The sequence below is a fragment of the Brassica rapa genome, chromosome A03 (genome assembly GCF_000309985.2).
Source record: "Brassica rapa cultivar Chiifu-401-42 chromosome A03, CAAS_Brap_v3.01, whole genome shotgun sequence".
NCBI lineage: Eukaryota > Viridiplantae > Streptophyta > Magnoliopsida > Brassicales > Brassicaceae > Brassica > Brassica rapa.
Genome location: NC_024797.2, coordinates 31,609,215 through 31,620,996, shown reverse-complemented (window position 1 = coordinate 31,620,996; position 11,782 = coordinate 31,609,215). Strand labels below are relative to the sequence as shown.

Sequence of the window (11,782 nt, the reverse complement as noted above, 5' to 3'; positions counted from 1 at the left end):
AATTGTATTTGTCCACATCCAAACCATAACTGAAACATAATATTTTCATCACTCCTCACTTCATACTCTTTCCCAATATCTAAAAATGAATCATTTCTTTTTGTTAGTATGTAATACAACACAAAGAATTCAACCTTTTTTTTTTTTTGGACAAAAAAGAATTCAACCCTATTGTACACAAAACACAAATAATAAATGTTCACCAAACACATTATAGTTACTCTCATCTTAAAACATAAAACAAGAGATTTTTTTTTTTTGTAACACAAACCAAAGAGCCTCTAAAACCTTATTGTGAGTTGAAAAAGACAACATCATGATCATCATACAACCATTTTATTTCTTTATTCCAGACCGCCTACGCTGACGTTCAGCTCCGGCTGCGCCAACTCGATACCAATACTAACAGTGACGTGGGGAGGAATGAGAAGAACTAGCACCGGCCGAATTAATGGAAGAACGGCCTGGGACGACGTTAATGCACTGGATGTTTTCGAGTACGTCCAGTACTTCTTTCATGTGAGGTCGGTTTTTCGGGTCTGGTTCAGTACAAGAGAGTGTGATACGTCCCAATTCGGTCACCACCTTGGATGAGTATTGACCTTTGATTCCTTTGTCTATTATTTTTTGCACTTTGTGTTTGCTTGAGAGTTTAGGTCTTAACCAGTCGACTAGACTCTCTTGTCCGCGAGGCCGTTTTGGGTCAATCGCTCTTAGTCCGGTCAGTACTTCCAGTAAGACCACACCAAAGGCGTATACATCACTTTTAACGTATAAATGGCCTGAAAGTGAAGAAAATAAACCAACCAGTTAGTTTATTATTTAGTCATAAAAAAAAATCTTGAATGATTAATATCAGCAACGTAGAAGAGACTAGTACTTGACAACGTAAAATTAGTAACAATTGCTAACGAACTATAGTTTATGTTTTTCCTTATTTATGCACCTGTTGCCAAATATTCAGGAGCAGCGTAGCCAAATGTTCCCATGACCCTAGTCGAAACGTGTGAATTCCCTTGTGATGGTCCTAACTTTGCTAGTTCAAAACCTGAAAGCTTTGCTTCATAATTCTGCCCGGATATATATCAAACGATAATCTCATTAAGAATACAAAAAAAAAAAGCAGATTGTCTTTTAATTAACGCGACTATCATATAATGATAATTTAATTAGACGTCTAACCGAATCGAGCAGTATTTGAGAAGGTTTAAAGTCTCTGTAGATGACTTGTCTTTGTAGGCCGTGAAGAAATGCAAGGCCACGTGCTGCACCGATCATAATTTTGATCCTTAGATCCCAAGGAAAAGATTCCTTTCCTGAAACCAAATCGAAGTTTTTATGAATCAGTCTTTGATATATAACAATGAACAGTAAAAAATCTTCATTACGTTGAAAAAGATGATACTCAAGGCTTCCTTTGGGCATGAACTCGTAGACAAGCAGGTGCTCTTTGTCTTCACGGCAGTATCCTAGTAACTTCACCAGATTCGGGTGTGAAAGCACACCCAAGAAGTTAAATGCTGTCTGTCCAGAATCAAAACCACAAACTCTAAACTTTAGCTCTGTAACTTGAAGACTAATTTTGTTTTCTTCAAAATATACAATAACCCATATAAAAGTTTTCGGACTCATTAATTCACATACGAGCTAAAGGATAGATAACGTTGCCGAATATCAGGTCAAAGTCAAGTGACAATGGAAAGTTCCTAGTTAAAGCGAATTTTAAAACAGAAAAAGGAGCTCATCAATTTCTAACCGTTGTATAATTTGGTATTAAACAACTGATAAGTAACATAATTTTTGAATCAATGCCTGAATTTTGAATACTTTAATTTCCTAAAGCATATGTTAAAAATGTTTTATTTATTATAGTTCAATTTAATATATCTTTAGTCATTATGCAAGAGTGCAGTAATAAGTCAAGGTCGTCTGTTGTTTGGAATAGTCAAATAACTAATGGTGTTCGTTGAAATTTACGTAACTATTACGTCAATGAAGAAACAAATATCGCAAAATATATAATTAAGTTGTCTGTTGACTTACTCGCCACTCTTCAAACCCTTGAAGACTCTCGGAGCTCAATCTTTTGACGGCGACGGTCATACCGGAGCCGCCTTTAGAAGGAGCAAGAGTCTCTGCATGGATCCAACCTCTGTAAACTCTACCAAAACCTCCTTCACCCAACATCAAATCCTGTTTGAAACCCTCGGTCGCCGTCTTGAGTTCAAGAAAGCTGTAGACTCTGAGATTTGGCGATTCCAATACCTGCCCTGAATCACTCATAAACACACCGGAACTCTCGCTCGAAGCCTCCACGAATTGGCTTCCTCCTCCGACGCTGTTGTTTGTTCCGTTGCTGTTGTTGTTCGTCGAGGCTGAGTAACGATATCACAAAGGCAAGAGAGAGATCAGTAAGTGTGACGTTCGAAAACTTTTGCCAAGAAAATCTTGTCATGACGTAGCTAGAGGCAAAAACAAGAACCTGCACAAGAACTTTATGTATTTGGAGTCAAAGAGATTGATTACCATGACTATGAAGACCTGTTTTGGACGGTGAGGAAGAGGAAAGGGATGAATTACAAAGACCCATTTCAATAGTCTTCTTCTTCTTGTTTTTCTTGTTTAGCGATTCAGACGAGCAAGGGATGATCAAGTAGTAATATAACTTTTGTCATGGAAAAAGAAAATGACGGGAACTTGGGGGGGATATAAGAAGATTGAGAGTGAGGAAGAGGGTAGCTAAATAGTCTAAAATTATTAAAGGAAAGAACCCCACACCACTATCTATTTGACCATTTCAATGTTTTGGTCTAATTTGTCATTTAATGCAAGTCGTTTTGATTTTCCACGAGAAAATATCATACGAAAATGCCAAGAAAATGCCAAAGCTTTTGACTCTATGATCATGTGATTTGAAAATATAGTTGGCAATTTTGTTTTAGTTTGGAAATATTGTTATTGTTTATAGTTTTATTTCATGTCTCTCTGAACTCATGTGCACATCATGGACTCATAGTAATAATTCGGTTACGATAAAGCCAAAATGAACATGCTATTGATTTAATATCCTGTGATAATGTGCATTTTAATAAAATAATATACTAGCATGATATTTGATTAAATTTCACATACTTTCCATCTTGCAACGGTTGAGCAACTATAGTATCTCATACAACAACACAAGAAAACGCTATTCTATACACTCCAATAATATGGTCTCAAATAAATTCTAGTTACTCTGATTTCAAAATAGAATAGAGTTAAAAAAAAATAGAATAGAATAGAATCAAAAGGACTCTGAAACCATATCGGATCAGTATGGCCGATAAATAAATAACATCAAGCAGCCATTTCTTTCTGTACTCCAACCCTTCCAGGCGACGCCCTTGGTGACTTCCTCCGTTCAGCCCCAGCCGCACCAGCTCGATATCCATACTGATAGTGATGTGGCGAGGAACGAGAAGAGCTAGCAACAGCCGGTTTAGTGGAAGAACGGTCTGGAACAACATTAATGCGTTGGATGTTTTCGAGTACGTCGACTACTTCCTTCATGGGTGGTCGGTTTTTTGGGTCAAGCTCGATGCAAGAGAGTGTGATGCGTGCCATTTCTGCTGCGACTTTGGATGAGTATTGACCTTTGATTCCTTTGTCCATTATATGTTTCACTCCGTGTTTGCTTAACAAGTCTGGTCTTAACCAGTCGACTAGACTCTCTTGTCCGTTGGGCCGTTTTGTATTGTGTGCCCTTAGTCCAGTCATTATTTCTAATAGTACTACGCCGAACGCATAGACGTCACTCTTGACGTATAAATGTCCTGAGGAGAAGAAAATAACCTAAACCTTTATCAACTGCAATCTGACTATTTAAATTATAAAATAAACTATGTTTTCTAAGTGTACCTGTTGCCATATATTCAGGAGCAGCGTAACCATACGTGCCCATGATCCTAGTTGTGACGTGTGACTTCTCTTGTGATGGTCCTAACTTTGCTAAACCGAAATCTGAAAGCCTTGCATCATAGTTCTGCGCAGATTAACAATTTCAAAACAAAATATCATTAGCCAAAGCAAACGATTAAGAATTCTACTAATTGACATGAGTATCATATAATGGATGTTTTAATTAGACTAACGGAATCGAGAAGAATATTGGAGGCTTTAAAGTCTCTGTATATGACTTCTCTTGGTAAGCCGTGTAGAAACGCAAGACCACGAGCTGCACCGATCACAATCTTGATCCTTAGATCCCAAGGAAAAGGCTCGCCCCCTGAATCAAATAAAGATCATGCAAAGTAAATTAAAAAACGAATTCGATGGTGTTTTGTGGATTTTAAAGATCTTAATTACGTCTGAAAAGGTGATTCTCAAGGCTTCCTTTGGGCATGAACTCGTAGACAAGGAGAAGCTCCTTGTCTTCACGGCAGTATCCTAATAACTTCACCAGATTTGGGTGTGAAAGCGTCCCCAAAAAGTTAATCTCTGACTGTCATCAAAAACAAACCCAACAAAATCTCATTTAGCTTAATTAACTTAAAGACTAATATAGTCCCGTCAAAATATACAATAAACCGGCTGAAAGATCTTGGACTCCAAAATATATCTAAACTGACCGTGCTAAAGAAAATTTTATAAAAAATAAAATAAAAGAACTTATAATTTCTATGACTCTTACCAGTTAAATTATAATGTTACATATTAATAATATTCTAATGAAATTATAATAGCTAATGATATTATAGACAAAGTCCAGCAGTAACAATCACAAAGGGAATTTGTTGTCAGTGTTAGACAATTGATAAAAAAAACTAAGACTTATAGCCGCCTTAATTTAAAACTATTAATCTCCTAAATCTTAGTACAAACATGTTTTATATTATTATGATCAATTATTTCTTTAAACCATTGTGCAAGACTTGCAACAGAAAGTCTTGGTCGTTTCCTGATTAGAATAGTCAACTCGTTAGATCGAATAACGTAATTATTGGTTTCTTTGTATGTTTTTCGTTAAAGAAGTAATCAAAATCCGAAAATAATTATGTTAATGGTTGAAACTAGGAGTTTAGATCTTACGCGCCACTCTGAATAACCCTGAACGCTCTCGGAGTTCAATCTTTTGACGGCGACGATCATACCGGAGGCGGCTTTAGAAGGAAGAAGAGTCTTGGCATCGATCCAACCTCTGTAAACCTTCCCGAAACCTCCTTGACCCAACATCGAGTCCGGTTTGAAGTTCTTGGTCGCCGTCGATAGTTCAAGAAAGGTGTAGACCTTGAGATTTGGTGATTCCAGTAGTTGACCGGAATCAGTTATAATCCCACCGGAACTCTCGCTTATCGCCTCGGAGAATTGGCTCCGTCGTCCGGCGCTGCTGTTGGACGTCGCGGCGGTGGTGGTTGTTGACGACGAGAACTCTGTTCCATTACTGTGGTTGTTCGTCGAGGCTGATTAATCATTCACAAGGACAAAGAGATGAGAACCTTATTATAGAAAACAAGAACGTGCAGAAGAGTTTCATGATAAGAGATTAGTAATTAATTACCATGATTATGCTGGAGACCTGTTTTGGACGGAGAGGAAGAGAATAGAGATGAAATGCAATGGCCCATTTGATCAGTTGTCTTCTTCTTCTATGTCTTGTTTCAGACAAGAGCTAGTGGATGATCAAGTATCTATGAAGCATTCATTGTTTGAGTTTCGAATTACTTAAATAGGTTTTGTAATATAATCTTGATTTAGGTGAAACCAAACAAAAAGGGGAAGGAAGTTTGAGGGGATATATAAGAAAATTAGAGTTCTTCTTTTAGATTTTGTGGAAGGAGAGAAGGTCTGAGGAACCCGCCATTCTTTAATATGACATTTTCCATGCTATGGTCTTATTTGTCAATTTTATGCATTTTCTATTCGAATAAAAATAAATTAAAATTATATAAGAAAATGCCAAGAAGATCGACCAAATAATATCCTAGCCAGATTATTTTCAATATGAACGTGTGAACTGGAAAAAAAAGTTGTTAGAACTTTGTTTTACTTCGGAAATTTATAAATAGTTTCACTGTCTTCCACATTTTTAGAACTCATGTTCACATCATAGTAATAGTTTGGTCATTTAAAAAAAAAGAAGAAAAACAGGATGAAAAAATTCGATTTTGAAAACTATATAAATAAAACTCTGGATTAGGTTTTTCGTTTAATGGTCTTGTAACGCTCAGTACTATTCCCCTTGAATATTGATCTCCTAACCATTTGATCTACGAACACGGTGACATAAGCTATTTTCAGTTGAAACTTGTAATATATAATCGAATATACAGAATAAAATACTCTATATACTATGTACAGTGATGTGAAATGGAACCTTTATAAAGTAAAAAGGTCGTTTCTTTGTAAATGCTTAAAAGTGTCTTTGTGAAATTTATTCATTTATTTTCCACAAAACCTTAGTAATCATTCGGTATCTATTATTCTTAAACAAGTTGCTATAAAGATAAGAATTTTGTCATATGTTAGCCTTTTTGGTTTTATCACAATAAAACTAAAACATATTCAAATGATCATAAACTTTTCATATAAAAAAGTTTCCGAGTAATTTCATTGAAATTTGCTTTCATATGGAATAACAATTGACATTAAATTTCAATTTTATTTGCTTTGGATAAAATAGATTTGCATTTTGTAAATTGCTCAGAACTAGGGCTGTTCAATATGGTAAAACCGAACCGTACCGAACCGAACCGAAATAGATAATATGGTTTGGTTTTGGTATATACCATATAAACCGAATGGATATAATTTTATAAAAACCGTAGGATTTGGATATGATTTGGTATATAACCGATTAAACCGAATAAACCGAACAGAACCGATTAAAAGTAGAAACATGTAAATATGTATCTATTTTATAACAATACATGAAAATCTATTTGTTACATAAGTTAAATTTATGTTAATAACTATTACCATAATTTATAGTAATAAAGAACTTTAATTTGTAGAACACTTGAACTATAATTAAATAACAATACATCGCAATTCAGACATCTTATTCCCTAAGTCTTCTTTTGATCTTTTTTCTTTATTTTAGTCATCACTAAATTAATATGAAGATTATAAATTTGATGGACAATAATTAATGGAAAATTTTCATAATTTTGTTTTTATCTGTAAATAAACAGAGTTTCGTGTTCAATTGAAAAAAAAAATGACTTTAATGAACACTAAATATAGAAGAGTGGAAAAAAAAATTTCATGTTTCTGTTTTGTTTCATATTTTCATTTTCAAAATTTCAAGCTTTCATTTTAGTTATAGATTTGATTATTTTATTTGATGGTAGAAGCATTTTTACTTTTTTATTCATTTATTTGAACATGTAATATATTTTTAATAAATGATTGTGTTGACAATATGACTCTAAAATTCATATAATATGATCTCAAACTAAATAATTTTGTTTTTTGGTATAAAATCGAATAAACCAAAAACCGATGGTATATAAACCGAACCGAACCGAAGTAAATATGGATTTAGAATGATAGTTATATTTTACTAACCGAAATATCGAAAACCGAAAAAATAACCGAACCTAAACCGAACCGATATCCGGATTGAACACCCCTACGTTTCCATATTAAACAAGAAAAATTATGAAAACATTGAAAAATATTTTTTTTCCAGGTTAGGTGAAACTAAATTTTGGTCCACAGAATAAATGGAAAGAAATTTAACAAAGACATGTTTTCGTCATTGTAAACGGACAGTTACACATACATACACTTTTTTTTTTTTTTTTTTATACATACACACTTGAAGTGGTCTATCAAGTTTGGAACCTCATTATACGCTACACGTCCCTTAATTTAATCTGGTCTTTGCTGTGTGGTCGGAGTCGGTGTAGATTTCAAAGCACGAGCTAACAAATAGGACCACTCATTCACACACATACACTAGCTAGTTGCATTAACTAAATTATCATCACACATTTGAAAGTTTTGAATCTTGACTACAGATTGATCTAGATCACTTAAGAAACCAAGATTTTGAAATGAATTCGATCTTCTACCTAACTGCACTATTCCAAAAAGAAGAATTATTTCCGACTTCCCATCACAAAAAGTCATGATACCAAAACAAAAAGTACTCCAAACCAACATGACTTAGAATCTGTTAGGCTGTTAGCCTTTGTGACTAACATTTCTAGATACCAAAAGACTTCACAGAAGTCCTAAATAACTTTATGTTTGATGTTTCTACTAAAAGACCTAGAATCTCCTTTAAGAAAAAAGATCTAGAATATTTAAGTGGAAGAGAAGGATATCAGAGATTCTTGTTCTTCTTGGCTCTGGAAATTCTATGTCCTTCTTTGAAGTCCTCCGAATCTATTGGTTTCCTTCTTTAAAATCATGAGCTGCGCTAGTTTTATGTTTTACGGTTGATATGACTTTGCTAGGCCGGACCCAATATATTTTTAATGAAAAAACAATTATTAATGGGTTGCATTTTGGGTTTGATTTAATTTGCTTTTATATAGTTTATGGGCCCAAATTAATATAGAGTCGAGATATTATTTTCAGAAAACGTGATAGGGCCTCTAACTTAAATCATAGAGTTAGAGCTTGATTGGTTTTCCCGCTACCACCCGCAAACGCAGCTTTTGCGATTGGTAGCGGTTGACAGCGTTTCGAAACAATCATACAAACCGCTACAAATCTCTTCAAACCGCTCCGAACCTCTTAAAATCAAAAGCTGGTTCCAGCTAGCGTTTGCGGTTGCGGGCGGTTGCGGGAGGATAATTTTTTTTTCTTTTTTTTTAAAAAACCATATAAATACAAAAATAAAAATAAAAATAAAATTTTTAAAATGGAATTATAAAAATACTAAAATATTTCTATTATATTTTAATTAATATTATAAAATTTTAAAATAAAAATATTTTCTATAATTTAAAAAATTTAAAACTATAACTTTGAAAATATAATTTACATATTTATTATAATATTATGATTTTTGATATTTTTATAATTATATAAAATGTAAATATTGTTAATTTATTATTTAACTGCTGCTGTATTTGGTAGTTAACCAGTCATAAGTATCCCGCAAACGCACCAATTTCTAACCGCAGAACCAGTCGTACAAATCTCTTAAAACCGCTAGAAACCGCAACCACCCGCATCCGCAAACTTCCGCAGCCGCAACCGCAACCGCTGCGGTTGAACCAGTCGGGCCCTTAATATATCAGCCTTTTGATTTCAAAAAAAAAAAACTTAAATCATAGAGTTTTTTTTTTGTCAAAGTCATAGAGATTTCAAAAAAAAAAAATCATAGAGTTTAAAAAAAAAAAGAAGAAGAGAATATCACTATTTTTGTCCACTTCGGCCACTAGTATGTATGAATAGTCAAATGTACTTGAGGAAAGGGCAAAGCTTGGCTAGCAAGATAATAGAGGTCCCATCCAAGAAACGTGTCCAAGAATATTTGTAGCTGGTTTTGTGGTATAAATACATAACATAACCTTCTCCTATAGTAACCTGAAACCAAACATAAACAACATCAGCCATCTTCTAAAGTTTTTAAAAACTCCGATCATGTCTCTCTTCACGTCCTTCTTTGGTTGCTTCGTTCCGAAATCCGGCTCAAGGATTAGCTCAGACGATGGTAGTACTAGTAACTCGAAAGTCATGTCTCTGGAGAAAGCAAAAAGAAAAGCTGATGATACTTGGAGAGCTCCGATCATAGTGACTTATTTTCCAGTAGGTTCGAATCTTTCCCGTTTGTAAGAGAATAAGATAAGATGAACCTGGGACCTTGACATATTTTGCAAGGCTCTGTTCTTTTGTTCCCCTTGTTTGTTTGATAATGTATAAATTGTAATAGATCTACCGGTTATATTTGATAAAAACATATATATTGAGGCTAAATAAAAGTTTAAACGTTTACAAAAATGAGAAAACACATTAAAACTTGATTGTAAATGTATTATTTTTTGTAAATAATAATTTTTCATAATTTTTATTCAATAGAAATTCAATAAACACCATTAACTTTTTTAAAATTTATAAATTGAGTATTAATCAACATCAAGAGGTGCGAGTGTGAGTGTTCATGCATAGATAGATATTTTGGGAGAAATCCAAAACGGTTCATCTGCATATAATCAATGATTTAAGATAGTATGTTAAAATAGGAGTGAGTCATCAATTATTAATTAATACATTAAATGCAAATGGTGGGGTAGCAAGAATATTTATTTAAAAAAAAAAACTCATTCCGCTAGAAAATAAATAGTTGGCGCCAAATGTAATTGACGTGGCGCAAAGAAAATGAAATCAGATTAGCAAAACATAGTAAGATGGACGGTCAAGATCCAAAGCACAGCATCTTAGTTATCTTACCTGGCAAATCCCGCCACATCACTAAATATAGTATTTTTAAAAATAAAAAAAATCTGGAATTGATTTAAATACACCACATCAGATTAGCAAAGGAATAACCAAAAAAAAAAAACCCTAACGTTCGTTCACAGGTAAAAAAAAGCTCTCTCTCGCTCGCTCGCTCTCACCGCGTCTTCTGAGTCAAAGTCCGAGTCCAACTCTTCGTGTTCTCATTGTTTTACTGTTATCGCAGATCTGGAGAGATGAAAGGTGGTGAAGCCAAAGCACAAGCGAAGAGCACTGACGAGAGGTATGAGGGAATCTGAGATGGTGTTTGTTTGTTTGATAATGATTTGGGATGATTGGAATTGGATATGTTGTGACACAGATTGAAGACGAGAGGGAAGAAAGCAGGGAAGAAAGTGAAGGATCCGAACAAGCCTAAGAGGCCTCCAAGTGCCTTCTTCGTCTTCCTGGAGGGATTCCGAAAGGAGTTCAATCTTGCTAACCCTGACAACAAATCCGTCGGAGCTGTAAGTAGTAGTAGTAGTAGTGCCTTCATCTGGAGACTTTTAGTACCATATGATTCTTACTTAATCATTTACTAGGTTGGTAAAGCTGCTGGAGCCAAATGGAAATCCATGACTGTTGAAGTGAGTTTCAATCGTTTGAGATCTTTATTTAGACCTGTGTTTTTATTCAATTGTTTTTTTAAATTTTTCAAAAATGGAATGAAACAGGATAAAGCTCCTTATGTAGCCAAGGCTGAGACCAAAAAGACTGAATACGCCAAGACTATGCAAAAATACAACATGAAATTGGTTAACTATTTTACTCTCTCTTTTTCTTTTTGTCATTTTCTTTCTTCTACTGTTAGACTACAAATCTAATCTCGAAATGTTTTTTTTTTTTTTTTAATTTTGCAGGCTAATGGAACGAGTACAGCTGGAGATGATGACTCTGACAAGTCCAAGTCTGAAGTCAACGACGAGGAAGATGCTGCAAGTGATGAGGTTTCTGCTTGTACTATTTTGAACTGTTGCTACTAGATCTAGTTTTAACACTTATTTGATCTGGTGTTTTACAGGAGGAAGATGATTGATTAAAAAAGATGGATCATCAGCAGCAGCAGCAGCAGCAGCAGTTTGTTTAATTGAAGTATCTTCTCTTCTGTTATGTGTTAGCTTTACTAGTTTTAGGGAGAAAGTTGTTTTGTCTTCCCCCACCTTTTATGTTTAACTTGGATTAATTCATCTTCCTCATGATAACTTTGGATTTAGCTTTGAACTTCGTTTCTAGTTTTATGACACTGTGTTTGCTTTGCATGCCTCTAATTTTATCTTCTCTATGATCGGTGAAAAGTCGATTACACCTTTCTACAGGTCGAATTTTTGGTTTATACATTTTTCTCAAC

The 11,782-nt window shown here is 34.4% G+C and overlaps 4 protein-coding genes across 4 annotated transcripts; 2 read left to right on the top strand and 2 right to left on the bottom strand.

Annotated features, from left to right (window-relative positions):
* Nucleotides 1-174: 174 nt before the first annotated feature.
* On the bottom strand, nt 175-2,879 carry LOC103862422 (probable serine/threonine-protein kinase CST). Its single transcript, XM_018658044.2, has 6 exons — nt 2,527-2,879; nt 2,044-2,375; nt 1,389-1,524; nt 1,183-1,316; nt 947-1,070; nt 175-782 (listed from the first exon to the last, which is right to left on the bottom strand). The coding sequence occupies exons 1-6, from the start codon at nt 2,588-2,590 to the stop codon at nt 403-405; spliced, it is 1,170 nt and encodes a 389-aa protein (XP_018513560.1). The 5' UTR covers nt 2,591-2,879; the 3' UTR covers nt 175-402.
* Nucleotides 2,880-3,110: 231 nt separating this feature from the next.
* On the bottom strand, nt 3,111-6,721 carry LOC103862421 (probable serine/threonine-protein kinase CST). The gene is made up of 6 exons (XM_009140132.3): nt 5,540-6,721; nt 5,071-5,441; nt 4,348-4,483; nt 4,134-4,267; nt 3,901-4,024; nt 3,111-3,815 (listed from the first exon to the last, which is right to left on the bottom strand). The coding sequence occupies exons 1-6, from the start codon at nt 5,604-5,606 to the stop codon at nt 3,340-3,342; spliced, it is 1,308 nt and encodes a 435-aa protein (XP_009138380.1). The 5' UTR covers nt 5,607-6,721; the 3' UTR covers nt 3,111-3,339.
* Nucleotides 6,722-9,164: 2,443 nt separating this feature from the next.
* On the top strand, nt 9,165-9,933 carry LOC103862420. The gene has a single exon (XM_009140131.3). It carries the CDS (start codon nt 9,583-9,585, stop codon nt 9,772-9,774), a length of 192 nt encoding a protein of 63 aa, XP_009138379.1. The 5' UTR covers nt 9,165-9,582; the 3' UTR covers nt 9,775-9,933.
* Nucleotides 9,934-10,416: 483 nt separating this feature from the next.
* On the top strand, nt 10,417-11,719 carry LOC103862419 (high mobility group B protein 4). The gene is made up of 7 exons (XM_009140130.3): nt 10,417-10,520; nt 10,622-10,678; nt 10,757-10,901; nt 10,977-11,021; nt 11,109-11,189; nt 11,295-11,381; nt 11,456-11,719. The coding sequence occupies exons 2-7, from the start codon at nt 10,632-10,634 to the stop codon at nt 11,468-11,470; spliced, it is 420 nt and encodes a 139-aa protein (XP_009138378.1). The 5' UTR covers nt 10,417-10,520; nt 10,622-10,631; the 3' UTR covers nt 11,471-11,719.
* Nucleotides 11,720-11,782: the final 63 nt, after the last annotated feature.